The sequence below is a fragment of the Cinclus cinclus genome, chromosome 18 (genome assembly GCF_963662255.1).
Source record: "Cinclus cinclus chromosome 18, bCinCin1.1, whole genome shotgun sequence".
Taxonomy (NCBI): Eukaryota; Metazoa; Chordata; class Aves; order Passeriformes; family Cinclidae; genus Cinclus; species Cinclus cinclus.
The window spans coordinates 10828836-10854513 of NC_085063.1; the positions used below are offsets into that span (position 1 = coordinate 10828836).

The 25678-nt window shown below is 50.9% G+C and overlaps 1 protein-coding gene across 1 annotated transcript in view; it reads left to right on the forward strand.

The window, feature by feature from the left end:
- Nucleotides 1–25678, forward strand: part of LAMA5 (laminin subunit alpha 5) — an 84557-nt gene that overhangs the window by 38095 nt on the left and 20784 nt on the right. The window contains exons 4-29 of the mRNA XM_062504965.1: nt 2286–2404; nt 2759–2929; nt 3341–3438; nt 8263–8378; nt 9266–9384; nt 10155–10245; nt 10367–10501; nt 10911–10973; nt 12102–12242; nt 12612–12749; nt 12992–13126; nt 13595–13729; nt 15136–15273; nt 15440–15492; nt 15653–15752; nt 16254–16306; nt 16719–16824; nt 17613–17712; nt 17875–18031; nt 19644–19782; nt 22524–22666; nt 22764–22870; nt 23560–23713; nt 23982–24142; nt 24661–24769; nt 25227–25324. Coding sequence (XP_062360949.1) covers nt 2286–2404; nt 2759–2929; nt 3341–3438; nt 8263–8378; nt 9266–9384; nt 10155–10245; nt 10367–10501; nt 10911–10973; nt 12102–12242; nt 12612–12749; nt 12992–13126; nt 13595–13729; nt 15136–15273; nt 15440–15492; nt 15653–15752; nt 16254–16306; nt 16719–16824; nt 17613–17712; nt 17875–18031; nt 19644–19782; nt 22524–22666; nt 22764–22870; nt 23560–23713; nt 23982–24142; nt 24661–24769; nt 25227–25324 — 3079 coding nt within the window. The remainder of the gene's footprint in view (nt 1–2285; nt 2405–2758; nt 2930–3340; nt 3439–8262; nt 8379–9265; nt 9385–10154; nt 10246–10366; nt 10502–10910; nt 10974–12101; nt 12243–12611; nt 12750–12991; nt 13127–13594; nt 13730–15135; nt 15274–15439; nt 15493–15652; nt 15753–16253; nt 16307–16718; nt 16825–17612; nt 17713–17874; nt 18032–19643; nt 19783–22523; nt 22667–22763; nt 22871–23559; nt 23714–23981; nt 24143–24660; nt 24770–25226; nt 25325–25678) is intronic.

Below are 25678 nucleotides of genomic sequence, written 5' to 3' on the forward strand. Positions count from 1 at the left end.
GTCGCATTACAGTTGTGCTCCTGCATGGCCTGGAGCTGCACAGGGAGCTCTTGCCCCACTGGCATGTTCTTGTGCGTAGTGGCAGTGCTGCAGCATCTGGAGTCCCCTTCCCTCCCAAAACATCAGGCCCTGCTACCACTCCCCTGGAGAAGTGACGTGCAGTGACACAGCCCAATGGAAAATTCCCATGGAGATAGAGAGGTGGCTGCTCCAAAACCTGCCAGATTTGCGAGCACAAGAAGTCCTCTGCAGAGGTTTATTTTTATCACGGGGAATTCTGTAGGTGGTCTGATAAAAGCACTCCCAGGTCAGTACCAGGGTTAAAAGCAGCTGGCAGAAATGCAGGGTTTCTTCAGAGCTGCCAGTGAGCCTTGCCAGGGGTGACTCTGAGGCACTGTCCAGCCTGGCTCAGCGCTGTCCTTCGAGGTGCTCATCACAGGAGGTGCCAAGGTGCTTTTGGGCAGGGCTCTGTGGGAGGAGGGAGAAGTGACTGCTGGGTGAGGCTCTGTCCCTGTCCATTTCCTTAAAGCACTGCTGGAGTTGAAGGCCAATGAGTTACTCTGTTTTAGCTCAGAATGCCCAGCTTCTGGCTCGCATGATTGTGCAGATTTTGCAATAACTGGAGGAGTTCTTTGGTTTTCCTCAGTAGCTCCTTGGGCTGAGCATCCTGTCTCCATGCAGCCGTGGCAGTGCTCTGGAAATCAGTCATCTCAAGCCAGTGGTGACAGCTTCCTTGCCTGGGGCTTTATAAATAAATTGCCTTTTATAAAGCACCTGGTGAAACAAAACTTGGCGGCCAAAGACCTGATGTTAAATATTTCCACATCTTCCTGTGGATGCAACTGAGCTCTTGCTGTTGCCAAAACAGTGTTTCCCGGAGCAAGGCCACATTCTGGAGACAAGGTATGGATGGGTGCAAACCAGAGGTGAAGACAGGGAGGCAGAAATTCTCTGCTTCCCCTTTGCTGTTCCTTCTGCCTGGCTCAGCCAGTGGGGGACCTGCCTTCTGGAGTCACATTGAGACAGATTTTGGAGGATTATTCTCATGAATTGGGTTAGCATTTCCCCTTCAGTTTTGTGTGTGAGCTGAGCAGCACTGGCAGCAACAGAGATTGTGTTGGCTGCCTTTTCTTCCTTTTCTCCCCATGGAAAGCACTGCAGTGCTTTCACTTCAGCACACTCTGCTGTGAGCTCCTGGCACAGGTGAAACAGGAGTGGGAAGGAGCATCAGCCTTTGTCCAGGCTCTTGCTGAGGGAACAGTCCCTGGAGAGTAGCACTGAGTACAGGATTTTGCATGGCTAGATGTAGGTACTCACCACCCTGCATAATCCAGCCCTGAGCTGCCACAGCAGTGGTTTGGTTGGCTCTGCCAGCACAGGGATGTCACACATCTTGGGGACAGGGGTACTGGACTTGAAGGAGCAGTCATACTGGGAAGCCAGGCCATTCCTTAGCTGCAAGGAGAATCTTGGCATTCAGTGTCCCCAGAGCAGGTCACCAAGCCAGCAGAGTGGCTGCCTGGTGATGCATGTTCCCTGACTTTATCCAGCCTTGCATTGCCACTTAGTGGCAGGAGCCCTCATTTTCTGTCCCCAAGGAGTGGTTCTTGATGGCTTTGGCATTTCTGGTTTGTGGCACTGGTTTAAGAGCAGAGTTCAGAGTGAGGTGTGAGGAGGGGACCTGCAGTATCTGGGAGAGGCAGAGCAATGGCTTGCAGGATGTCGGCTTGTCCACCCTGCCTGGTGGGAGATGTCCCAGCAATGACTGTGGCTTGTGGTAGCTCTTGTAGTGGGTTCTGTGCTGGCTTTGGGACTGACCCAGGAGGCTGAGGAGCTGCATGAAATGATAGTGCAACTCTTACATCAGGAGCAGAGCCCTGGCAGCAAAGAGCTCTTCTGCAGTCCAGTGGAAGCAGTGTAGCAAATCCACTGCCAGCAAGGCAATAGGTTGAGACTAGAGTTAGACCTCAGGCTGGTTTAACTGTGAGCTTAGTGCCAAAATTGAGGGGTTTCTCTGCAGGTGGTGGCTGTAGGTCCACTTCCTCATTTACTGCAGGGAGGTGATTTAGGGGGTTTTCTGCCTATTACTGTTAGAGTGACACCCTCCCTCAGTGGAGGACACGTATTTAGCCGTGACAGAGTTAATGATACACAGCAATCTCTATGTGGTAAATACTTAACAAAGATTGTACACCCATCTCTCCTGTGGTCAGCGTGGGAAAATCCATGGAGGGCTGGGAATTGTTCCTTTTCTCTCACTGCTCTCATCTCTGGTTGATGAACAGCTTCCAAGAGGGACTGCATTGAGAAGTTTGGCCAGCACACTGTGGACCGTATCACCAGGGATGACCATGCCATCTGTACCACTGAATACTCCCGGATCGTGCCTTTGGAGAACGGGGAGGTGAGCAGCTGCCTGTTTCCATCCCCTGCAGTTTGCAGGGTCACTCAGTGGCTGGTGGTACTCCCGTTAATAGGCTCCCTCTCAATTTTCAGGTACCACTGAAATTATTCAGTTAAACCAAATGAGATTGTCAGAGAGCTGATCCAGTCACCTGGAAGACTGGGTTCAGCTGAGGGAGAGATGAATTTCCTCCCACCCCACAGGATTGCACAGATTTGTTTTCACAGATTCACAGAATGGTGTGGGTTGGGACCACCAAGTTCCAGCTTGCTGCCATGAGGAGATACACCTTCCACTAGACCAGGTTGCTCGATGCCCAGTCCAACCTGGCCTTTTTCCTCCTGCCATTGACAGATTGTTGTCTCCCTGGTAAACGGGCGCCCAGGAGCCATGAACTTCTCCTACTCTCCTCTCCTGCGGAATTTCACCAAAGCCACCAACATCCGACTGCGCTTCCTGCAGACGAACACTCTGCTGGGGCACCTGATGGGCAAAGCTCTGAGGGACCCTACGGTCACAAGGAGGGTAAGGCAGGCCTTGATATCCTCCTGCTGCTGAGGTGGAACTGTTCGAGGACAGTTCCTCAAACTGGGGATTTGAGGAACCTCTGGGGAGAGAACAGCCTGGGGGATTTTCTCTCTGTCTTGCCCCCCCCAAAGCTGAAGGCATCTGCAGCGGATGCTGCTGTGGCTGGAGCTGGAGGCTGCTTGGGAAGACACCAACAACTTGAGACTGGGGTGTCACATGTGGCTTTCTGGCCATGCTGGGAACCCTCCACTCATAGCTAATGGCTCTGTTAGAGGTGGTGGATCTTGCTGTAAGGGAAATATCCCAATGCATCATTTTACTGGATAAAGTCCTGCTGAATCTTGAGTTGAACGGTTATGAATTTGATTTGTAAAAATAGTAATGGCCAACTTTCCTTGTGCTCTCCAGTATTACTACAGCATCAAGGACATCAGCATTGGAGGGCGCTGTGTCTGCCATGGCCACGCAGATGTCTGCGATGCCAAAGACCCCAACGACCCTTACAGGTACCTTTTGCAAAATCCCTGTGTGAAAGCATTTGAATTAACTGTTCTAAGAATGAAAGATGATACCAGTGTTAGCTGTGTCCTGTCCTCAGCTTGTAATGGTGCTCTCACTGCTGTTCATGTCTCTGCCTTGAGAAAGAAGCAGAAACTGCTCCAGACAACATAGCAAAAATCACACATTTTGTCAGACTGTTTTTCAGCCAGATCAGCTCTGTGGTCAAGTTTCCCTGTTCACAACTTTGCCATCCCACTGGAGCAGAGTGTGAGGATGAGAAGGAGGGATACTGATGTAGAACAGGGACTTTTCTTGTCAGAGTCCTGGGATCATTTCTGAACTTATGCAGAGAAGTTTCTTACTCCCCATGTGGCTTCTGAAGCATTGGGACAATGCTCTCATACGTAGGTGGTCTCCCATGAAACCAGAGACTGCTTCTCATTTCTAGTCACAAGAACCATAAATTGGTTATGTACATATCTGAACAACTCCTTGCAAAAGAACAACAGTATGTAAAGAAGTTACATTTTGGCTCATGGAACTTCCCATCTGCCTTGGTAACATGGAATGCCAAAGACCTGCTTCAGACCCTAGATGTGTTGCTTTTAGCCATCTGTTTGCTACTTGAATATTGCCTTTATGAAAGGGATGGGTAGATTCAGCTGGACGAGGGGAGCTTGTATTTCTTTCTCATCAGGATCATGTAGAACTTTTGGATCGTCTAAAATAAAATTCCAGTGAGTCCCAGCCAAGGTTAAAGCTGTTAAGTATTAAAACAAAGATGTATTGGTAAGCAAGCCTGCCTGAGTGTGCCAAACGCTCTGACAAAAGGAAGTTCATAAATATTTGAATGTACAGTTCCTCGTTTTTTCAGACATTGATGTTGCTGGATGCAAAGTGCACCTGTGTGCTGGGGCAAAAGTGATTCTTTAACGTGGAAATTCCAGGAGCTTTCTTGGGTGCATCAATGGCTTGTGGCTTTCCAAGAAGGGAGGGAAAGTTGAGCAAGGAGAGGTGTGTTGGATATCCTTGTTCAATGCCACTTCTGTTTGCAACCATCTCTGTCTCCCAAAATTCCTGTCCTCCACTCTCATTTGGATGCATTTGGCATCTTCACTCTTGGCCCCAGCCTGTTCTCTGATGTTGCAGCACATGTTGGTAAGCAGCTGTTGCATTTCACCCAGAGCAGATCACGCTGGCCTGAGGGAGGAAACATTTCCTACTTGTGTACTTTGTACAGTCAGGACATAACAGCTGTAAATCCTTTGGGATACAGCAGGAAAAGGTGCTGGATAAATAGATCTTCTCATGGCATTGCTGTACCCTTTAGCAAGCCCAGGAGCACAGGCAAGTCAGCAGAAATCTGATACTTTCAGTGGAGAAAAGGAGTAATTGATGAAATGCTGCCATTTTCCAGGCTCTGGGAGCAGCTGTGTCCAGCCTTCCCATTGAAGTGGGCATTTCTGGGCAGGATCCCAGCCCTCCTGCCCTGAGGCAGCACAGAGCCAGCTTGGGGATATCTGTAATGCCACATCAGCTGGGGGTCAGACACACTGTCCCCTTGAGACACAGCCCCCGCTACCAGAAACTTGCCATGTCTTCAGCAATCTGTGCCTTGTGCCCTCTGCACATGTCCTGCCTTTTCAGACTCTGATGTGTGACAGCAGCTGGGCAAGGAAATGCAAATTAAGGGATGTGGATTGGCCTGGCCCTGTTAAAAATCCCACAATCTCAGCCTGTTGGGGGGGTTTCTGCCACTCATTTTAACTTTTCTGCACATCCCCATGTTTCTTGTGCCTGTTGCTCAGAAAGGCAGAATGAGCACTTTGATAGAGGTGAGGTGATCTAGAAATCTTGGCAAAGACTTCAGGACACGATGAAGCATGTCCATGAGCTGACTTCCTGGCCATAAATGATAATATTAGTGCAACTTTGGAAAGTTTATGTGAAGTGCCAAGCTACAGGGGCTGCACATCCAGCTGTATTGAGCTGGCAGCACATCTGGGCCCTGTGTGAGTGTTTGCAGGGACCTGTGGGCAGGTACAGCCTCCTCAAGGCTTTCTGCACTTCTCACAGCTTTCTCTCTTTGCCCTAAGTTGGAATGGGCTGAATGAAGCAGAGGGAAAGAATGTTCTCCAGGTTAAAGGTGAACAGTACCAGGATGAGGCACAACCCTTTCTCCTGGCAAACCCTTGGAGCAGTGAGATAAGAATCATCAGGAACCTGGCTTGGAGAACCCAGACAAGAGTTGTGTGTTGAGAGGCTGAGTGAGTTCAGGAGAACCCTGCAAGGGTTCTGCATCTGATCAGAGCAGCTGCTGCTGTGGCTTCACTGCCCTGTCACGGATGCCACAAGTAAGAGAGGAAACGACCAGAGCATCCAGCTGGTCCTGTGCCTCATGCTGAAGATAACCACCAAGACAGCAGCAGCCTGGCTGGTCAGAAGCACATCCACAGATGAAGGATGCTTTCCCACTGCTGGATCCTGAACTCCAGCTTCCCCTTTCCCATTTGGAAGGGAAAGCACCATGTGTACCAGTAGATTTGTGCCATCTGTCAGTCTTTTTGCAGGTGGTTTTTTCTCTGTACAGTCAGACACAGAGGAAGGGGCTTTGTTTTTCTTGATTGTGCTACTCAGATGTCCCAGCCAAATCCAGATGCTGTCGTATTTGTGTGCTGCTCTCAGTTCTGCCACAGCTGCTCCCTGGAAATTGTTTAGTCTCCGCTATTGAGTATCAATTCCAGCGGGAAAAGTGTGGTTTTATTTCTTACAGCAGGATGACCAGGAAATATGTGCTATGTGAACACAGCCGCTCCCTCTTCTTCCTTGTATATACTCAATCAATGAAACATGTAAATATTGTGGTTTATGCACATTTGTCTGTAATTCATTAGCAGCACGGACTCAGCACAAGGTGCAGTAAAGCTGTGATAGATGAGCTCTCTGAGAGGTCATTGCTAGCTCTCAACAGCAGAGACTAAATAAATACCTCCTACTCCATCTGAAATGAGCATCTTTACTCATGCAGTGCCATCTTCTTGCATTCTGGGAACTGAACCAGTACTTTTCGAACATCTTGAACGTTAAGGAGCCCTGGGGTGTGTGGCTGGAGCCACGTCCTCCAGTCAGGGAGACTTAACACTGTTCTCAGCAGGTTTATAAGTTCCCTGACTCAGTGACCATCTTTCTTCACACGTATGTGTATGGATCTTAATCTTGATCTCCAGCTGCTGCCATGGAAAGGAACAATAAAATTTTGTTTCCTTGGAAGTGCTGAGTGGTAGTCAGCCAGGTGAGAGGTGCGTGGGGACTTGCATTCTAGAGACACAGCCAAGGTTTGCTGCTCATTGAGACTCTCCCTTGGGTCTGCAAAACGCTTGAAGAACAAAGTTCCTAGTGAATATTTCAGGGCTGTTTTCTGCCACCTAAACTGCAACCAGGGGTTCAGTTTCATGCCTGGACTCTGCCAGCTACAGCCCAGCCTGTGAATGTGGGCAGGGACAGGGCATGACAAGTGCTGAGAGAACTGACTGCAGCCAAGTGTCCCGTGGCATCTGCAAGGGAAGGGCTGGGAGCAGCACTGGGACCTTCTGCCTCTCAACCCCTCTGCCTGAAGCAAACATGCTGAGTGTGGATCCTGCTTTCATTCCCCCAAACTTTCAGGTCATTCCATATTTCATTAAAATGAGGTCACTTGTCCAATGCTGCTGCCTCTGTCTGGCAATTCACTATACATAGACTTGCAGGTCCCACATCTTAAAATTGCATGTAGGTGGAAACTGTGGCACTCAGCTCACTGCAGAGTGTCTGCACTCCTACACTTCACCCTGAATGACTGCTCCTTTTGTTTCTAACGTTTTTTAAAAAAATACATTTATTTTTAAACACACTGCTCTTGAATGGAAAAGCATTGGAGGAGGGAGAGATGGGAGTGGCAGACTGGCCCTGAGGGGAAATGAGTAATTGCACAGATAAAAGCTGGAACATGCTGTATTATCCATAAGTCTAATACAACAGAAAGCGTTTGTGTTGGATGGGAATCGCCTTGTGCTAAGTGGAGGTTTTGGGGCTGATGTCACTGACGTTAATGAATCACCCTTGTGGTCGGGCAGGGACGAGATCCACCGGGTGCCTGTCGAGATTCCTTGCCCGGCGCCTCCGGAGCCGCCTGTTTACCCAGCACAGCCCTGCCTGGAAAGCAGGAGGTGCAGTGCACGGGGAGCGTGGCACCAGCGTCCGCTGAAATTCTTAATTCAATTTTCATGCCCTCATCCCTGCAGCACAGGTGTACCTGGAGGAGTAGAGAGCACCTGTGTGGTCCCATCTCTTCTCCAGCTCTAGGCTATCATTTTTTTTTTCCTTTCATGCTGCCCCCTGCACAGTGGTGGGGACATTTTTGTGTCCCTGCACCACGCTATACTCTCTCAAGTAAACAGCTTCAGCTTGGTTTCTACCACTGCCACCTCCAACCATTTCACATTTTATTCTCTGCAGAGCTGGCTAGGCAGTGGCACACTGATTTTTCTCTTATCCCTGTCTCCCTATGAAGAAGAAAAGGCATGATGGTGGAGGAGAAGAAAGGGAGCGAATGCAGCTGGAATAGCAAAGTTTGCTGTTTGGCTCAGAAAAAAAACAAATCAATTAAAAAGTTAAAAAAACCCAAAAACCCTTAGAAGCCTCTTTTCCAGAATATTGGGATTAGCAAATACCACTCATTCATGTACCAGATCAGCGACAGTGATGCACAGCAGGATCACACAGCAGCTCCCCATCCCACACGTCCCTGTCATCACCCCAACCTTGTCTGTGCCCTGTTGCTGTCCCTGCAGGCTGCAGTGTGACTGCCAGCACAACACCTGTGGTGGCTCCTGCGATCGCTGTTGCCCAGGCTACAACCAGTTCCCCTGGAAGCCTGCCACCTCCGACAGCGCCAACGAGTGCCAGCGTAAGTGGGAGCTGAGCCTTCCGTCCTTCCTTCCGTCCTTCCTTCCGTCCTTCCTTCCGTCCTTCCTTCTGTCCTAGCACAGCTCAGTGCCCTGGTGCAGAGGAGCTGCTCACTGAGCTGGGGGGGCAGTGACACAGCACAGAGAGCTCTGCACAGCAGGTTATGGAGGGATGTTCAGGTGAGGCTCACACTGGGAGGTCTCCAAGGTTTGTGTGGGACTTTGGCTCTGCCTGCATTCCAGTTCCTCCTGTGTGTCCAAGGGTTCGTGCAGGCAAGTCTCATTGCTTAATTCCGTCTGCAAGATGAATTAGGTTTGGCCGTGTTTACATACAGGACATCTTTATTTGTCTAGAGAAACCTTTGGTCAGCGCCGACTGGAATTTCTGTTGTGCTGGGAGTGCAGAGCCCAGAGCTGCACCTCACGGTGTCTTAGAAACACAGGGTGGCAAAGGATCTTAAATCCTATGTGTTTCTAAAGCCCCCTCACCTGGTGCTGGATTTTACAGCTCACCTCTATCCAGGGTGGGATAAAAGAGGCAAGAATGTTGCTCTCTAAACCAGGCTACACGAGGCCCCACAGTGTGGTAATTTTTCTTTCTCGTCCGTACACGCCTGCACATATTTTACTTGTGATTTTGTGCCCGCTGTGCTCTCCTGGTTGCAGACCAGACTTTGTGAAGGACTTGCTGCTTCTGTGCTTTTGAACAGAAAGACTTCAGAGAGCTTGGGAGATCATATAGTCCCCCAGATGCATTTGGTCATCTTTCTTTATGGAAAAGCAACCCATTAAAAACCCAGGAGGGGGAGTTGACATCTTGAGATGCAGCTGTGCTGACTGAAGGACCTCTGGGGATGGGTGGTTTAGCTCCCATCTCTTTGTATTCCAGCCTGCAATTGCAATGGCCATGCCTATGATTGCTACTACGACCCCGAGGTGGATCGACACAAAGCCAGCAGGAGTCGTGAGGACAAGTTTGAAGGGGGAGGTGTTTGTATTGATTGCCAGGTAGGCCTGAAGAGCTTCTCTGGAAAATGCTGCTGTAAATGTTTGTGTTTGTTTCTGCTGTCAGTCTGGAGTTCAGCCTCCTGGGACCTCCACCAATCCCCTGTTATCTACATTAGGTCTCTCCCTGGAAATTTAGTCTCTTTGCTGTGGATTAAAGGAGTTTGCACCAGTAATGAGAATAGTACTTGAGTTTCTGGCTGTTCCCTGGTAGTGCCACTACCTCCTAAAGCTTTAGTTTGCTGAGATACCAGAACTGGGAGGGACAGGTTGCTGCCCAACGCATTGTGTAATCCCCACCTAGTTTACAGTGCTCTGGCATGTCTCTGGATGTCTCTCTGCCCACCAAAATTCCAGTCTTTAGTCTCTGTGAAAGTGGAAAACCATCTCTTCCTTCCCAAGGTGATGGTGACTGTGACCTGGTTAATTCATGCACTGGCATGAAACTTCTGTCTGTGCTTCCTTGCTGGGAGGAAACAGGTTGCTCCCATCCTCCAGGCACAAAGTGGTCAGTACATTTAACCATCTGAAGGGAGTGAAATGGGCTCAAGGTCAGGTATGAACCTGAAACTCATACTGTGTTTATGGGAGGATACAGTTGGCAGGAAATGCTTTGTTCCAGGTCGGTGTATGTGGAATTTTGAGCAGATTTAGGTCTTCAGTGTGCTGATGCTCCTGAGCTGCTTCCTCTGTAACCTGGAGCTGTTAGTAAATCTGGCAGATGAATCCTGCAGGCAGAGGAGCTAATGCCTCTCTAATCCACTGTCTTTCAGCATCACACCACTGGCATTAATTGTGAGAGGTGCATCCCTGGGTACTACCGATCCCCTGACCACCCCATCGACTCTCCATACGTTTGCTACCGTGAGTGTGAACTCTGCAGTGACATCCTGCTGGCCTTGGTGACACTGGGCAGGGTTGGGGTGAGAGGTTTTCTGAGAGGCCTCATCCAGTGACACTGCTGCTGGCTTGTCCCTCTCTGCAGGCTGTAACTGTGATTCTGACTTCACGGATGGCACCTGCGAGGACCTCACTGGGCGCTGCTACTGCAAACCCAACTACACTGGGGAGCACTGTGACACCTGTGCCGAGGGCTACCTCAACTTCCCCCACTGCTACCGTAAGTGGGGGTTCACTCCTGGCTGTGGGAAGGGCCAGCAGCTCCAGTTGTGGCTCTTGGGATATCCTTTCCCCATGCCACATGGGCACTCCTGTCCCAGGAGGTTTTTTCAGGTGGGCACAAGCTCACATTTGCCTTGGGTGGAAGCTGCACCGGAACTGAGCTGCTCTGAACACAGACAACAGGAGCTTCCCATTTGGCTGGATTTTTATCTCTCACTTTCTTGTGAAAGACAGGCTTAAAAAGGGCTGTAGTGGATTGTTGTGTAGTGAGACATCTGTGCTTTGTTCCATATTCCACATTTTTATTCAGCCCGTTCAGCTTTGGGTCTGTCAAGTCCCTGATAACCCATCAGGATTTCTCTGTGTGTGTGTGTGATGACCTGTGTAATGTGTCTTTCTCTGAACAGCTGTTCCAGCTTTCTCTCACAATGATACTGGAGAACAAGTGCTTCCTGCAGGACAGATAATAAGTAAGCAGTGCAGTTTTCCTTGATGTTTTGGCAATGCTGTCATTTCTGTTATACCTCCCATCTAATGTGAGATCAGGTCTTCAGCTTAGTGGGCACATACATTGTATGAGGCAGCCCTAAGTGATTTTAAGAGAATACAGTCACCAGCTAAGTGGGGGAGAAAGGAAGTTTTATGATCTCCTTTTTATAGATGTGGAAATTGTAGCCCAGTGTGATTTTTTCTGGGGTCCAGGCCATGTGGGGATGTCCCTTCTGCCCTCCCTGTGAGGAATCGCCCCCAAAGGCCATGGAGGGGCTGTGGCTCAGCTGGGAACTCTGCTGCGGGTGCCTCTGAAGGGTCATGCACAGGCAGCCACTTGTTCTGTGTTGCTTCCTCTGTTGTTTGGAAAGCTCATCCATGCTCTCATCCTGCTTCCCTCCACCTCCCTCCTCTCTCATGCTCACTCCTCTCGGTTCATCTACTCCCTTGTGCTTTATTCTTGTCTCTTTTCCCACCAAGTCTTCCCCTGTCTCATGCTCCCCAGCATGCTCCAGATAACCTTTTCCTTCCTTCTGATATTTTGAAGCCTGTATCTTCCAGACAGGTTTTTTCTTTCCTGAGCTGGAATTCCTCACTTCCCTTCTCATTTCCCCGTCTCCCCCTCCCTCTGATTTTTCAGTGATGTTTGTCCTTCCCTCTCCCAGCCCAGCAGCCCTCACCACTACTGTTGGTGACAGCAGGGCTGGCTCAGAGCCTGCCTGGAACACCCAGACTGGAAGTGGGAAGGTCTGGGATGCAACTGAGCATGGAGTGACCAGAGAGAAAGCCCAGAGTTCACCCTGGTTACCCAAAGGCTCTGACTATTCCCACACTACACTGAATCAGCTCTGCCTGGGCTTGTGGAAGCTGCATTTGCCTGCCCTGTGCCTTGCCCTGCTGCCCACCCTGCACCTTCACACCACCTGAGGCCTCCCAGCCACTCCATGAGCCAGACGTGCCTTAGTTAAAACATTTGCACCTGATAGGAAAGTTGTGGAAGCAAATGCTCAAGCATTTGAGTTGCCTCATGGCAACTCCTGGCCTGTCCTTGTGGGACCTCAGAGCTCGACTGGCAGCCGTGTGTGATGTCACCTGCTGTGTGTCCCCAGACTGCGATTGCTACGCGGGTGGGACAGAAGGCAACGCCTGTCGGAAGGACCCTCGGGTGGGGATGTGCGTGTGCAAACCCAACTTCCAGGGAACACACTGTGACCAGTGTGCCCCAGGCCACTACGGACCCAGCTGCCAGCGTGAGTACCCAGCGGGCAGCGTCCCCAGCCCGGCCCTGCTGGCCTTCTCCTTGTTCTCCACTCGTGCTGTGGAGGAGGAATTCCATAGCTCTGCTTCCTAGTGACAAATTCCCATGACTTCTGCACTTCTGCAGTTGTTTTCCACCCAGCCCTGACCCTCCAGCATCCTTGCAAGCTGTGGGGTGCTCTTGAGGAATCCCCTATGGACATGAGCTATGGGCCAGGCATGCTTGCTGTCAGATCTGCTCCCCATGCTTCCTCTAGCAACTGCTCTTCTACCCCAGAGCAACTGATGCTCTGGTTCCTTTAGCCTTCCCAGGAAAGACAAAAAAAACCTGTGTATTTACTTATGCCCCTGTTGCTTTGCAGCCTGCCAGTGCTCTGGCCCTGGTCTGTACGATGGCACCTGTGACAGCGAGACAGGGCAGTGTCTGTGCCGGACAGGATTTGAAGGCCACTCATGTGACCAGTGTGCTCCAGGCTACTTCAACTACCCTCTGTGCCAGTGTGAGTATCCATCCTTCATGGGCCTGGGTGGCAACACACAGCCAGAGTCCTCTGACAGGGGAATGAAAGACTGCAAAGTGTTTTTGTGGGTGTTTTTGAGAATACGTGCCATGGGCAGAGACTCACGGTGTGAACGCTTAGAGCAGTGCCTGATGCCTATCTGAGAACCCCAGGAAGAAGAACATTTTGCCATGAGCTGTGCCCCATGCTCCCAGCTCAGGGTGAGTGTTTCTGTGTTGCAGTGTGTGGCTGCAGTGTGGTCGGGACGCTGCCGGGAGGCTGCGATTCCTCCGGGAATTGTTTCTGCAGAGCTGAGTTTGCTGGGCCACATTGTGAGCAGTGCAGTCCTGGGTACCACTCCTACCCCCACTGCTACGGTAAGCACCTGAACCTTCATCTCCTGCAGCTCTAAAAAAACATAACTGTTCTTGCAAGACTTTGGTGTTGCTCAATGTGAAATCCGTGTGGTTTGCACTGTGAATTTGGCAGGCTTGTTTTGGAGGTCGTGGATCATAGCAAAGCCTGGAAGACAAAGCAGTTTTTATCAGTCACACTTCCTCATCACAGCCCTGCTGTGACCTGGTGTCTCAGTTTATGCCTTTTCTATATGTCATTTTAGTGCATTAACCTACTAAATTGCTGGGGAACATTAAATGGGCTGTAAAGACCCCCTCCGTGGCATTTCCCTTGTATGGCTATGAAAATACTGCATGATTCGCCAAGGGATTAAGAAACTAATTTTTTTCTGATGGAAGTGGCTGATTCCTGGGGGGGGCTGAATGATGATTCAGACCATCAGTGCTTGGCCACAGATCACAGGGATCATCAGAGTCCTGCTCTTACAGCTTGCTCCTGCAATTCCCGGGGTGCAGTGGACAACAACTGCAGCCCGGCAGGGCAGTGCCGATGCCACGAGAATTTTGCGGGACACACCTGCAACCAGTGTGCCCTGGGCTTCTATGGATACCCCAGCTGCACACGTGAGTAGCACCTTACTGCTCTCTACAACCACCTGAGAGGAGGGCGTAGCCACACCGAGGTCGGTCTCTTCTACCAAGTAACAAGACGAGGAGATAGCCCCAAGTTGCATCCTGGGAGGTTTAGGTTGGGTATTAGGGAAAATTTCTTCACCAAAACAGTTGTCAAGTATTGACACAGGCTGCCCAGGGCAGGGGTGGAGTTACCATCATTGAGAGGATTTAAAAACCGTGTAGATACGGCACTTGGAGGGGTTTAGTGGTGGGCTTGGAAGTGCTGGTGGAACAGTTGGATGATGATCCTAGAGGTCTTTTCCAACCTTAATGATTGTCTCATCCTATCCATTTCCCTGCGCACTGCATTACTCCTGGACTATTGCTTCTGGTGCCAGGACTGAGCAAAGCCTTTGGCAGGTTCCTGCAGCTCCAAATCCTCTGACCAGCCCTCCCCAGCTCTGGGTAGAGTGTCCCCATCTCCCTCCCTGTCAGCAGTCCTGACTGGAAGCCAGATGTACTCTTATGTCTCCCAGCAAGAATTTACTGCTCGTTAGAAAGTAATCCGTGATACAGTTTCCCTGAAGCAACAAAAGAGCATCATCACCCTCTTGCACAGTACTAAATGTGGACTCCTGAGCCATGCCAGCTGGCAGAACACTCCTCCCAAATGCTGATGCCGGCAGTATGCCTTTGAAGAGGCTGGAGGCAGAGATGAAATGGTCTTACAGGAGTTCAATAGTCACTTCTTTTTGTCTCATAAAGCCCTAGCCACATTGCAGAGCTGTAGAAGACCCACAGCAAGGCAAGAAAAGAGCCACCTGATTTTTATATTTTTTTGAAATCTCTTGTTTCCTGAGCAGTCTTTTGCTGTTAGCCAGTGTGGAGGTGTCAGTCTGTCTCCTTTGGCCGGGATTTGAGGTGTGCTGGCTGGGCAAGGAAGGCATGGGCAGCTCGCTGACCTTTCCTGTGATAGGGCAGTGGGATCTGTGTACATTCATGGGCAGCAGGTTGTGCAGAAGCTGTGGAACCATTGCCCTGCCCTCACCCCATTGCCCACATCCACCATCCACAGGGCAGACCCTGATGGCCGAATGCTGCTCTTGAGTGTTTGGGATTTTGTAGGGTCTCATATGGCACTGGTGACTGACTTCTGGGGGATGAGATCACACCCCTTCTCCTCAACTAAAACTCTTCTCTGCCTCTGAAATAACACGTAAATGTATGTGATTGGGTGTGGTAAACATTGAGACTTCCATTGTTTTTCTTAAAAGATGGGGTGATTTTAACCAAAAGCAAAGAATGAGAATTTTATTTATAATCCATGTGTCTGGCTGCTTTTGGTGAAGGTCAGGCAGACAAAAGAGGCTGTTGCTGGGAATGCCACTCCAGCAGTTCTCTCCCATCTCTTGCAGCTTGCCAGTGCTCCCGGGAGGGGTCCCTGCACGGCACCTGTGACCAGGACACGGGGCAGTGCAGCTGCCGGCCCAAGGTGACAGGACTGCGCTGTGACAGCTGCGTGCCTGGAGCCTACGGCTTCCCCCACTGCCAAGGTAGCTCCTTTTCCCTGATCTCTTGGGACACTCCAGTCTCTTGGGTGCTGGTAAATGCATTTATCATCCCCCCCAGAAGCTTTGCAGGGGGAGAAATAACCCCAGCTAGGGACAGCCAAAGGTTGAGCTAGTGTTACAAATCTGTTCTTTTGCCCCTCTTTTCTAGTGGGCTCCTGTAACCCAGCAGGGTTGGAGACTGCAGATCCCTCGCTGGCCCCAGTGAGTATCAAATGAACCCCTGCAGGTCATTTTGTATTACCCACTTTTATCTCTTCTTGGACCAAGTCCTTCCTTAAGCTCAGCCAGAGCAGCAGACCCCGTGTTCAACCACTGTGCTGCAAATTCTCACCTGCTCTTTTCTCCCCCTGCCTTTCCCCAGGGCTCCTGTGCATGTCGTGCGTATGTTGAAGGCCCAGCCTGTGACAGATGCAAACCTGGATACTGGAACCTGACTCCAGAGAACCCCTATGGCTGCCTGAGTAAGGAAATGGCATTTGCAGAGCCCACAAAAGCCCCTTCCATGGTGCAAGAGCCAAACCCAAGCCAGTGAGCACCATCAGTGGAGGACTGGAAGTGATGCCCTTCCTTCCATCTTCACCCAGAAGTGTTATGTCAGAGCTGGAGTCCTCTGGGTGACCCTCATGTGGAAAGGGGAAAGGACAGAGCCTGGAGCTTTTTATTTGAGGTGAAATATAGGGCTCATGCCACGAGTTGTGCCATTCTCAGCCCTTCTTGCAGACACTTAATTTTTCATGGACAAGTATGCAGAAAAGGCAAATGTCTTTGGTAGCTGTGTCTTCAACAGTAGCTGTCCAAAATGAAATCTGAGCCCTTGTGCAGGGCTACCTTCTACTTGACCAGCTCCTGGCTTCTGTTACCCCAACCAGTGTCCTCTGGTGTGGTGGGGGTGCTGACCCCATCAGGCTTCTTCTCAGGGGCTGATGGATCTTCTGCCTTTCTTGTTCTTTTCGTCTCCTTAGGCTGCAAGTGTGACACCAGGGGCACTGTCAGCGGAATCACGGAGTGCCGGCAGGTGGGTTGGTGGGTTTGTTCCTCTGCTTCCAGGCTCCTCTGAGTGTGTGCTGTGTTGGGAGTGTTCATCTCTGTCTCTCCCAGCAACTGCTGGAGAGGCCTCAACACTGAGCTCTCAGCGCCTGCACCACAATCTGGGCTTGCATGAGAATGTGGGATTAAGACCTGTCATAAATTAGGCACCTAAATATTTCTGGGTCTGTCACAGGATGCCTGGTTTTTTGTTTTGACTGCATTGCTGGGTAATTAAAGTTATCTGGCCCTTATCTGGCCCACCCACGTGCAGGAAGCTCTGTGGAGCATGAATCTCCTGCTTCTGCAGTGTCTCAGACCAGAACCCAAATAACTGAGGAACATCTTAGCCATGACAAGCAACAGGAGGGAATGAGTTTCCATGCCTGCTTTTCTCCCAGGGCGATGGGCAGTGCTTCTGCAAAGCCTACGTGTGTGGGAAGTTCTGCTCGACCTGCAGGGATGGCTACTTCAACATGGAGAATGCAAATTACTTTGGCTGCCAAGGTGAGCCCCTTCTGTGATGTGTTTGGTGAATGAGGGGGGACCACAAGAGCTGACCCCACTGCACAGACTGACTGGCTGGTGACTTTGGAGAAAAGGGGCAAGAGATGTCCCACCTTCTAATTTGGGTCATCATTTTTGGGGTGATTAAGTGCTTTAAGGATTACAGTGGAAGTACTGGGTTGATGTTGGAATTCAATGATCTTAAATCTCTTCCAACTTTGGTTCTATGACGGCCCAGAGCATGGGCTGGGAATTACTGTGGGTCTGGAGACCTGAGGTCATGCTTTTCCACTATTGGACACAGGTCTGTCAGGCTGGGGAGCAAACAGCCAGGTAAGGTACCAGAAACCAGTGTGTTTGAACCACTAGTCACATTCTTGCAGCAATGCCCCTTCCCTCTGCTGGGACAGGGTGGGCATGGATCTGTGATGTTGGCCACTCTCCACTGTGTCCCTGGTAAGAGATGAAGGAGGAGATCTGGCTGCTCTGAGGCATCCCACGCAGTGCTGGCACGGCTGGGAAGTGGTGGTGGGCCATAGCTGGTGGCAGGGCTGCAGTGCCTGGCCCTGAGGGTTTGCAGACCTTGCTCCATCAGCCGCCTGGAAATAGCTCAGCGCTGAGGTGGAAGAAGAGTCCATCCAAGTGGGGCCAGCGCCAAATATGAAAACGGATACAATGGAATAAAAATAGTGGTCCTAGGCTCCGTGCCCGCTGGGATGTGCCTTTGATTAGCGACCAGGAGCTCGTTAGCACAGCAGGGAATGTAAACAGGAGCTTCCTGCCCGCAGGCTGCCGCTGCGACGTCGGCGGAGCCCTGGGACCGTCCTGCGAGGAGCGGAGCGGAGCCTGTCGCTGCCGGCAGAGCACTCGGGGTCCCACCTGCACCCAGTAAGCTGCACCTCGGCATGCTGTGCCTCCCACGGTGTCCTCTGCCACCACGGCATGGGGACCTCATGGTCCGGGCTGGTGTCACACCAGCCTGGCGGAGGTGTCCTCTTGGCGTTCCCTCCGGGTAGCCCAGCAGGTGACGGTGCTTTCTCTTTTCCCCAGACCAGCACGGGACCATTATTTCCCTGACCTTCACCACTTGAAATTCGAGCTGGAAGAAGGCACCACGCCGGCCGGCCGGGCCGTGCGCTTTGGCTACAACCCGTTGGAGTTTGAGGGCTTCAGCTGGAGAGGATACGCACAGATGTCCTCCATCCAGGTACGCCTGCTGGCTGCAGCCCAGCACAGCTCCCCGTGGGGAGCACTGTTGTGCTTTTGGCACATATCTTTCACCCCAAGTGTTCCTGAAACCCCCAAAGTCACAGGATGGCCAACATAAACAGCACAGTGTATATATAGCCTGTTTGTACAGATATTTCCTGTAGTGCTGGGGGTGGCATAGACTGATGAGGGGAAAGATCCTAAACTAGGAATCCCACGACATCCTAATCCATTTAGACAAAGGTGGTAGCATGGTAATTACTTACAGGGTTGTCTATAAACACTGCCTCTCAGTTTCCTTGTTCCTCTTTCAACTGACTCTGCTCTTTCCTATAACTCTGCATAACTTTTCCTCCCTTTTCCAAAAATAAGTATCTCCTCCTCAGCTGCCATGTTCAGCTTGGACCTCTTGTTACCCTTCAGCCTTTGCCCTTGCTTTTAGCTGGTTTGCTGTAACAGTGGTTTATGCTAACCTGGAGTTGAGAAAGTCCTAGAAGTGAAGCTGATTCTTCTGTTGACTCTTTTTCTCTCCTCGGTGGTTTCTTCTGCACGGCCTCTGCGGAAGTGTGTGCCTGTTTGGGGATGAGTACAGGGCAGAGATTCTCTGACAGTCTTGTTCCATGTAAGATGCTCCTTAGCCTGGTGCATGTACTTTAAGTTTTCTTCACATTTTTGTGCTTAGGTGAAGTAACAGAGGGGCTGTTTCCCACTGAATTTTAGGTAGGAGCTAAGCAGTGAACTCCTGTAGGCTCCCTTGAGAAAAGCTTAAGCTCATGCTTAAGGTCATAGCTCCAGTGTTGCATACAGTATTGGTGTTTGGGATAGAAACAGACCTTGATAGAAGGGCTGACACGTGGCTTTCTGCTGGCAGGTCTTAACTCTAGTTTGTTATCATCAAAATCCTTTCATTTGCTCTCCAGCAGGAAGATGGTGTGTAAGTGGAGCTGTGGAGAACACAGCCCTCTTAGAACACTTCCTAGCCACACCCCAGCTTTACCCTGCAGGCGGGAGGTTATTTAAGCCTAGATCTCTTCAAAATGGGTCAGATTTGAGCATCTCCTTAGCTGGGGTCTTGCCAAGCAGTGTCCAGGAAGATGTGCCATCAGTTGTATGGTCCATTAACCCCACTGGTCCTTAGCACTGCACATTTCTGAGGATGAAGCACCAGCTCAATTCTCAGCCTCTTATGTAGGCAGCTGGGCAGAGCCCCATAAATGCAAGGGTAGGAGTTTGGTACCTGGTGGCTGCTTGCAGCACACTAAACCCAAAAACAGCACACCGATAACAAAAGCAACAACTTTCTACAACCTTTCCTGTGTCATGGTGTGTGCCTCAGAACAGCTGAGCCACCCTGCCGTGTCACAGCATCTTCCAGATGTGATCACAGGCAGGTTGCTCTCTCAGTGGCTGGCCCCAAGTGTTCCCCCAAGGTCGGGGACAGTGTCACAAGATGCCAGGAGCAGTAGGGTCCGTGTGCTTGTCTCCTCCTCGCACTGTGGCATGTTGCTTTGGGAGCAGTGAGCCGAGCAGCTGCGCTTGGGCTGGCAGTGTGGGTGGTGGAGGTAATTGAAGGTGTGCTCTGCTTCTCTCCCCTTTCTCTCTCCCACCAGCCCAAGGTAGTGGTGACTCTCAATGTGACCTCCCCCGACCTCTTCCGCCTCGTCTTCCGCTACGTCAGCCGGGGGCCCGCCAGTGTGGAAGGGAGGGTCTCGGTCGTTGAGGAAGGAAAGTTTAATGTTTGTGGCAACTGTAAGTGCATTTTTCACTTCTAGACTAACTCAGAGCATCCACGCTGCGACACTGCTCCTCTGCCCCTTCTCCTGCCCCAAGGTGTGTCTGTCCCAGGTGTGCCCGTGTCAGGTGGCCGGCCAGAGCCGTGCCGTGGGCTGGCGAGGGAGGGGGAAGAGAGGCAGGCAGGCAGGCAGGCAGGGCAGGTGGGTCAGGCCCTCCCCAGAGTGGGTGGGTGCTCAGGAGCTGCCCCCCCAGTGATGTGTGCCCCGTGTGCTCTTTTGCTTTTTGCAGAATAAAATCAGAGTCACTGTAGACGTGAAGGAGGCAGAGCTCTATCTGTTCCATGTCATCCTGAGGTATATTAATTCAGGAGGGGCCACTGTGTATGGCAAAATTACAGCTTATCAGCCACGAAGGAGAGGTAAGGATCCCAGACTGCTCTGCTTCCCTGTGCCATCGCCACCTCCTCCCCATCCCAGGCAACCTTCTGCATCATCCTTTCCAGAAGACGCTTCCATATGGCTTTACCCATTAGTCCTGCTCTCCCACTTGAAAGGCTGATTTGAGTTTGCAGCCCCCTTTATTTACCAGAGCAGCAGCAAGGTGGGCCCAGCCCTGGGGCTGCACACTGAGGACTGATACCAGCCAGGCTGGTGGGAGATAAAGCTGTTGTACAGTTCCATACAACCTTTCCATCACAGGACCAGATCACCCCAGTGCCCCAGGCAAAACTGAGCTGACTTTCCACAAAACCAGAATGGGCCAGGAGCTGGGAAGTGGATCCAAACTTTGGCAGCTGGATGTGGTTTTATTTACCAGATGCCCTGACGTGGCAGTCCTGCCTTTCCCATGTGCTTCTCCCAAACCAGCCTGCTGGCTTCATACGTGGTGTGGGGCTTGGAAGTGCTGTGTAATTGCACATCTTGCTCTGGTGCAGTGTCCTCTGATCATGCCATGAACTGCTGGAGAAGAGCCACCAAAAGATGTCTGAACACACCTAGGAATCTGGACAGCAAATATTCTGGGAAGCAATCTGAGCAAGACTACATGGGAGCACACCTGAGGCCATGGCTGGTGGTTGGCTGGTCGATTTTACCCCTTTGGATGCCACAGCCACACTGTCCTGCTGAAGCTCTTCCTCCAGACCACACATGCACAGCACAGGCTGTCAACACTACCTGCCTAATTCATCAGCATGTGAAGTTCTCTCCTCTGTCTTGAGTTGGCATAGGTTCTGCCTTTGATGTGATATGCAAGGTTTGAAATTCCAAAATACTATTTTTCTGCCTTCCTTTTTTTTTTTTTTGAGAGGAAAAATGGTTTATGTCCAGTCATATTACACAGCAGAAGAATAAGAAGAGCAGGAGCCATGGTCATGTTTTAGGAACCCACTAAAGGTCAAGAAGTATTTAATCTGTCCTATCCAAGCAGCAGAGCTCATTTGCCTTAAAAAATGCTTCACTTCTTGTGCAGAAGCAACACAGTTTTTCCAGTGGCAGAAACTTTTCTAAGCAGCCAAACTGGTGCACCAACAAAAGGATCCAGGGGGGCAGCATCCTTGGGAGGTTTCAGGAGTGCTGAGCCACCTCATGTTTGGATGGAAAGAATTTCACATGGCAAAGGACAAGCAGCCTGGAAAGAAGTTGGAAGCTGTGGCTTGCAACAGGGGAAGCCTTTTCCAAGTATGGGATTTTCAGCCTCGTTTCTTCCACTCTGCCTCCAGAAGCTGTCTCAGTTGGAGCTGTGTATTGCCTCAAAGGGATGTGAAACTCCAGCCTGTCAATAAATCTACCCTGGTGCCAGTTCAGGGAAATCTCTTCGCTCCTTGCATCCTCACCTCTGATCCCCATCTGGAAAACTGAGGTCCCAGCCTCAGCTGATTGCAGGCGTGTCACAGAGCTACCACACATGGGAAAGGGTTTTGAATCATCCCAGCAGTAGCACAAGCCCTTGCTTTAGCTTCTGGTCCTGTGTGTTGTACCTTGATGTCCATGTACCACACCAGGACAGTCAGTGTGCCACATTCTCCACTTCCTTCTTCATCTCATCTGCTCACCGTGCAGCCATTCCCGGTGAATCCCTCTCACCTGTGCCCTTCAAAAGCTCCTGAGAGTGCTGGGCAGGCACACAGTCTGCTTCTAGGTGCTGTATTGTGATTGCATCTATTAATGAAGAGTTTGTGGGACTGTCAGATGAGCCAAGGAGCTGTTCAGCAGCAGCAGGATTGGGCCTTGCAGCCATTCTGTCGTGTCAGTTTAAAATAACATCTGAAGTTCAAGTGCAGAGTCTGTGGCTGGCAGGAAGAAAGGCAGGAGCACACCTTGGGGTCCTGAAAGTTTGCCAGAAGGCAGGCATCTTGCCTGTGGAGCTGGGGTCAGAATTTCCCTGAGGAAAAATGTATCTGGGCAGTTCTTTTTGTCTGTCTCACAATTAACTCTTCACAGATGAATTCTTTCCTTTTCTAGCTGGCAAAACGCTCCTTGGCTTGCAACACACTGTGCTTTGCAGTCTGGGGATGCAGAGCACACTGAGAGCTCTGGATTTGCATTAAGGACTGCAGTGATTTATATTTATTTCTCCCATCAGGCTGTTGAGCAGACTGAGAGTGGATGTCTTTGTTCCAGGACAGTGTGGGATTGTGGTGCACTGAGAGAGTGGGATCCTGTCACTCCCCACTGCACCACAAAGCTGCTTTCCTGAGCAAATCCCCAGGTCTTTGATTTCAGTCCCTTCACAGCCTCTCATCCCTCCCATTCCAGGTACAGAGCAGACCAAGCAGATTGTCTTTGCTCCCAGCACGGAGCCAGCCTTTGTCACTGTCCCCCAGAACAGCTTTGGGGAGCCCTTTGTGCTGAACCCCAACACCTGGTCTCTGGTTGTTGAAGCAGAGGGTGTGCTGCTGGTAAGGCCCTGTGCTCCACCCACTGTGGGGGCTCCAACAGCTCCCTGGAGTGTCCCAAGTGTCCCAAGCACAACACCTCTCCCATCTCTCCTCCTAGGACTACCTGGTTTTGCTGCCCAGCTCATACTACGAAGCACCAATCCTGCAGCTGAGGGTCACAGAGCCTTGTGTCTACCAGCCAGCCCCTGAACAAGCCACCCAGAAGTAAGGATCTGCAGATGTTTGTGCTGTGCAGGACTTGCTTACCTCCTCTTGGCTTGGGCTTAAAGAATATACACAGTCCATACTCTATGATGCAGGAGAACTGCTTCAGAGAGCACTTGGCTGAGGCTGATAAAGCTTGTGGAACCTGCACTGGCCAAGAAAGCCAAGCCATAGATCTCCTCATCTGTGACTGTGACACAGCCAGTCTGAGTTTTCTCCTGAACTTTGGAGGGCTAGCTCACCCAGTGACACCATAGCCCACCTTTCTGGCTGGGTTCCCAGTTCCAGGTCGTGTGTGTCCTCAAAAATTGCTGCCCTGACTGTTCAAAATGAACAGTCTGGTAGTGTTTGGAGCATCTCAATGCATCTGCTTGCCCAGGACCTCTCTGTCCATGTTGGCAAGAAGGCTGGCTGGGCTTTGGACACTGGCTGTCCCATACCAGTGTACCATAGTAGTGGTCCCCAGGATAAAGCCCATTGTAAGGGGAGAAGCTTTTTATTGTTATTGCTCTCCCTGGTCCTGTAATGCCCATTCTCTTGCTTCCCACTAACCAGAGCTGCTCCTCAGCCCTCCTGATAGACCAAAGCCTTTTGCAAGCTTGTCTGGGCCCAGGCTGTGTGGGTGCTCTCGACTTCCATAATCATGATGTAACTTCTGTACTTCACAATTTTTTCCTGTGTGTTTCCAGCTGCCTCTTGTACAAGTACCTGTCTGTGGAGGGCTTCCCTGCCATGCCAGGGGTGGATGCTGTGTGCAGGCTGGACAACAGGCTCCCCAGGCTGTGTCCCACGGAGCAGCTCACCCCCTCCCACCCCCGGATGGCCACCTGCAGTGGCAGTGACGTGAGTGCCACTTCTGTTTGGACACTGCAGCGCCCACCCCCCTGTCCCCCCTGTCTGGGCCTTTACCTACACCTGGGCAGGTGATCAGAAGGGCTTCACACCCATGCAGCTGTGTGCTTGTGTGCCCTGTTCAAGGCACCCAAACCCAGAGTAAAGGTTTGCAAGGATTTGATGAGATTTGTCGCATTATCCCCTGAGCTGCAGGGGAGGCTGGTTTGTAGCACGGGCATCCTGCACACACTCCCTCAGTCATCCCTCTGTCCTCCAGGTGGAAGTGCAGCTGTCCCTGCCCGTGTTCCAGCCTGGGAAGTACGTGCTGCTGGTGGAATATGCCAACACCAATGCCCTGCAGACCGTGGGCATCGCCGTGAGCTCGCCGCACTCAGCCACGCAGCAGGGCATGTTCAGCTTCTACCCCTGTGTCTACAGGTATGGGCACCTCAAAGGAGAAAGGGTCCAGTTCTCTGCCGTGGCAAGGACAGCCTCCCCTCTAGCTGGACTTTTTTGGGTTTGTCACGTAAACAAAGGAAACTTCAGTGTTGTCCATCTAAGCTCTGTATGGCCAGACTCATTGTAGCTGGATTTAGCAGATTTTAGTGGCTGGCCATCCCATTTCAGGGAGTATGTACCTGCCTCTGCTAGGAGCTGATCTTTTGCATCTGTTTACAGCTGGATGTATTGGTAGGGACCTTGACTTAGGGAGTGACCTACAGGCAGGTTTATTGGAGACAGGTCAAACCCTGTCTGACTTCAGATTATAACCTTTGCAGTAGGAAACAAATGTTTGGGGTGTCCTTGGAAAACTTTGCTCTTGTGAGCAGCCAGAAAAACACCAAAAGAGTTCCAGGGACTTCGTGTAAATCCCCTCAGGACATAGAGCTGGCAGGACAAGAAATGGGTCATGACCCTGTGCAAGGCTGGCTTCAAAATGTGTGTTTCTCTTACAGTTTCCTTTGTCGAGGGATTGCTGTAGATTCCCAGAGTCGAATGGCAACTTTTGAACTCACCTCAGAGGCCACTGTTCGTTTCACCTCTGATCTGGCTGATTTCTTCCTGGTAAGGCTCCCTCTGAGGGCAGCTCTGTCAACAGGTCACAGGAAGGAAAGGCTGGACTGAGACCCAGCCTGCAGTAGGGTTTTTTTAGTGTTTGGATTGGATACTGGATGTTAGTCTGTGTCGTGACCAGTCCAAGTGGAGAATGTGGTCAGTGGGGTGTTTTGAAGTAGATTATGGGACTGGGAGTGGGGAGGAGATGGGGAGAAGCAGCTGCTCAGTGGGGCAATTCCTTTTTTTATCTTGAAGACATTCTTTGTTTAGCCAAGGATAGAAGAATCCCATCAATATACAGAGCTTCTAAATGCCATAAGGCTTGTGCCAAGGAATGAGGGGCAGTAAGAGAGGTGTGACTGCCATGCATTAGCTGAAGTGCCTGATGGCTGGTGGGCACAGGGACTGCTGTGGCTCCAGTGGCAGAGGCTGTCACACAACCAGGGGTCTCTCTCTTGTGTGGCAGCACAAAGTGTACCTGATCCCTGCTGCACAGTTCACCATGGAGCTCATCGAGCCGAAGGTGCACTGCATCAGTGTCCATGGCACCTTCTCACCCAACAGGTAAGAGTCTTAGGTCCCCCTTAGCTTTAGCAGGAATGGGACTATTTCCAGAAATATTTGCTCGTCCTGCTTCCCTCAGGCTCAGAGACCTTTTAAGTTCTTGATGAAGAAATCTCTAGCTGAGGTGAAGCTCCTTGCTTGTGTCCTCTGAGCACCAACTGGGAGTCAGACTGGTTGTCCTGTACCTGAGCCCCACTCTGCCCCCTGGGGCAGACACTCAAGTGTCACCCCAAGCAGGCATTCCTGTGCTTGCTCACATACAGCAAGATACTTGCTGAATCCAAATTTTTGACACTGCTTCAAATAAATATTTTCGGAGGAATTAGCCTCTACCAGGCTCCTGTTCTTCCTGCT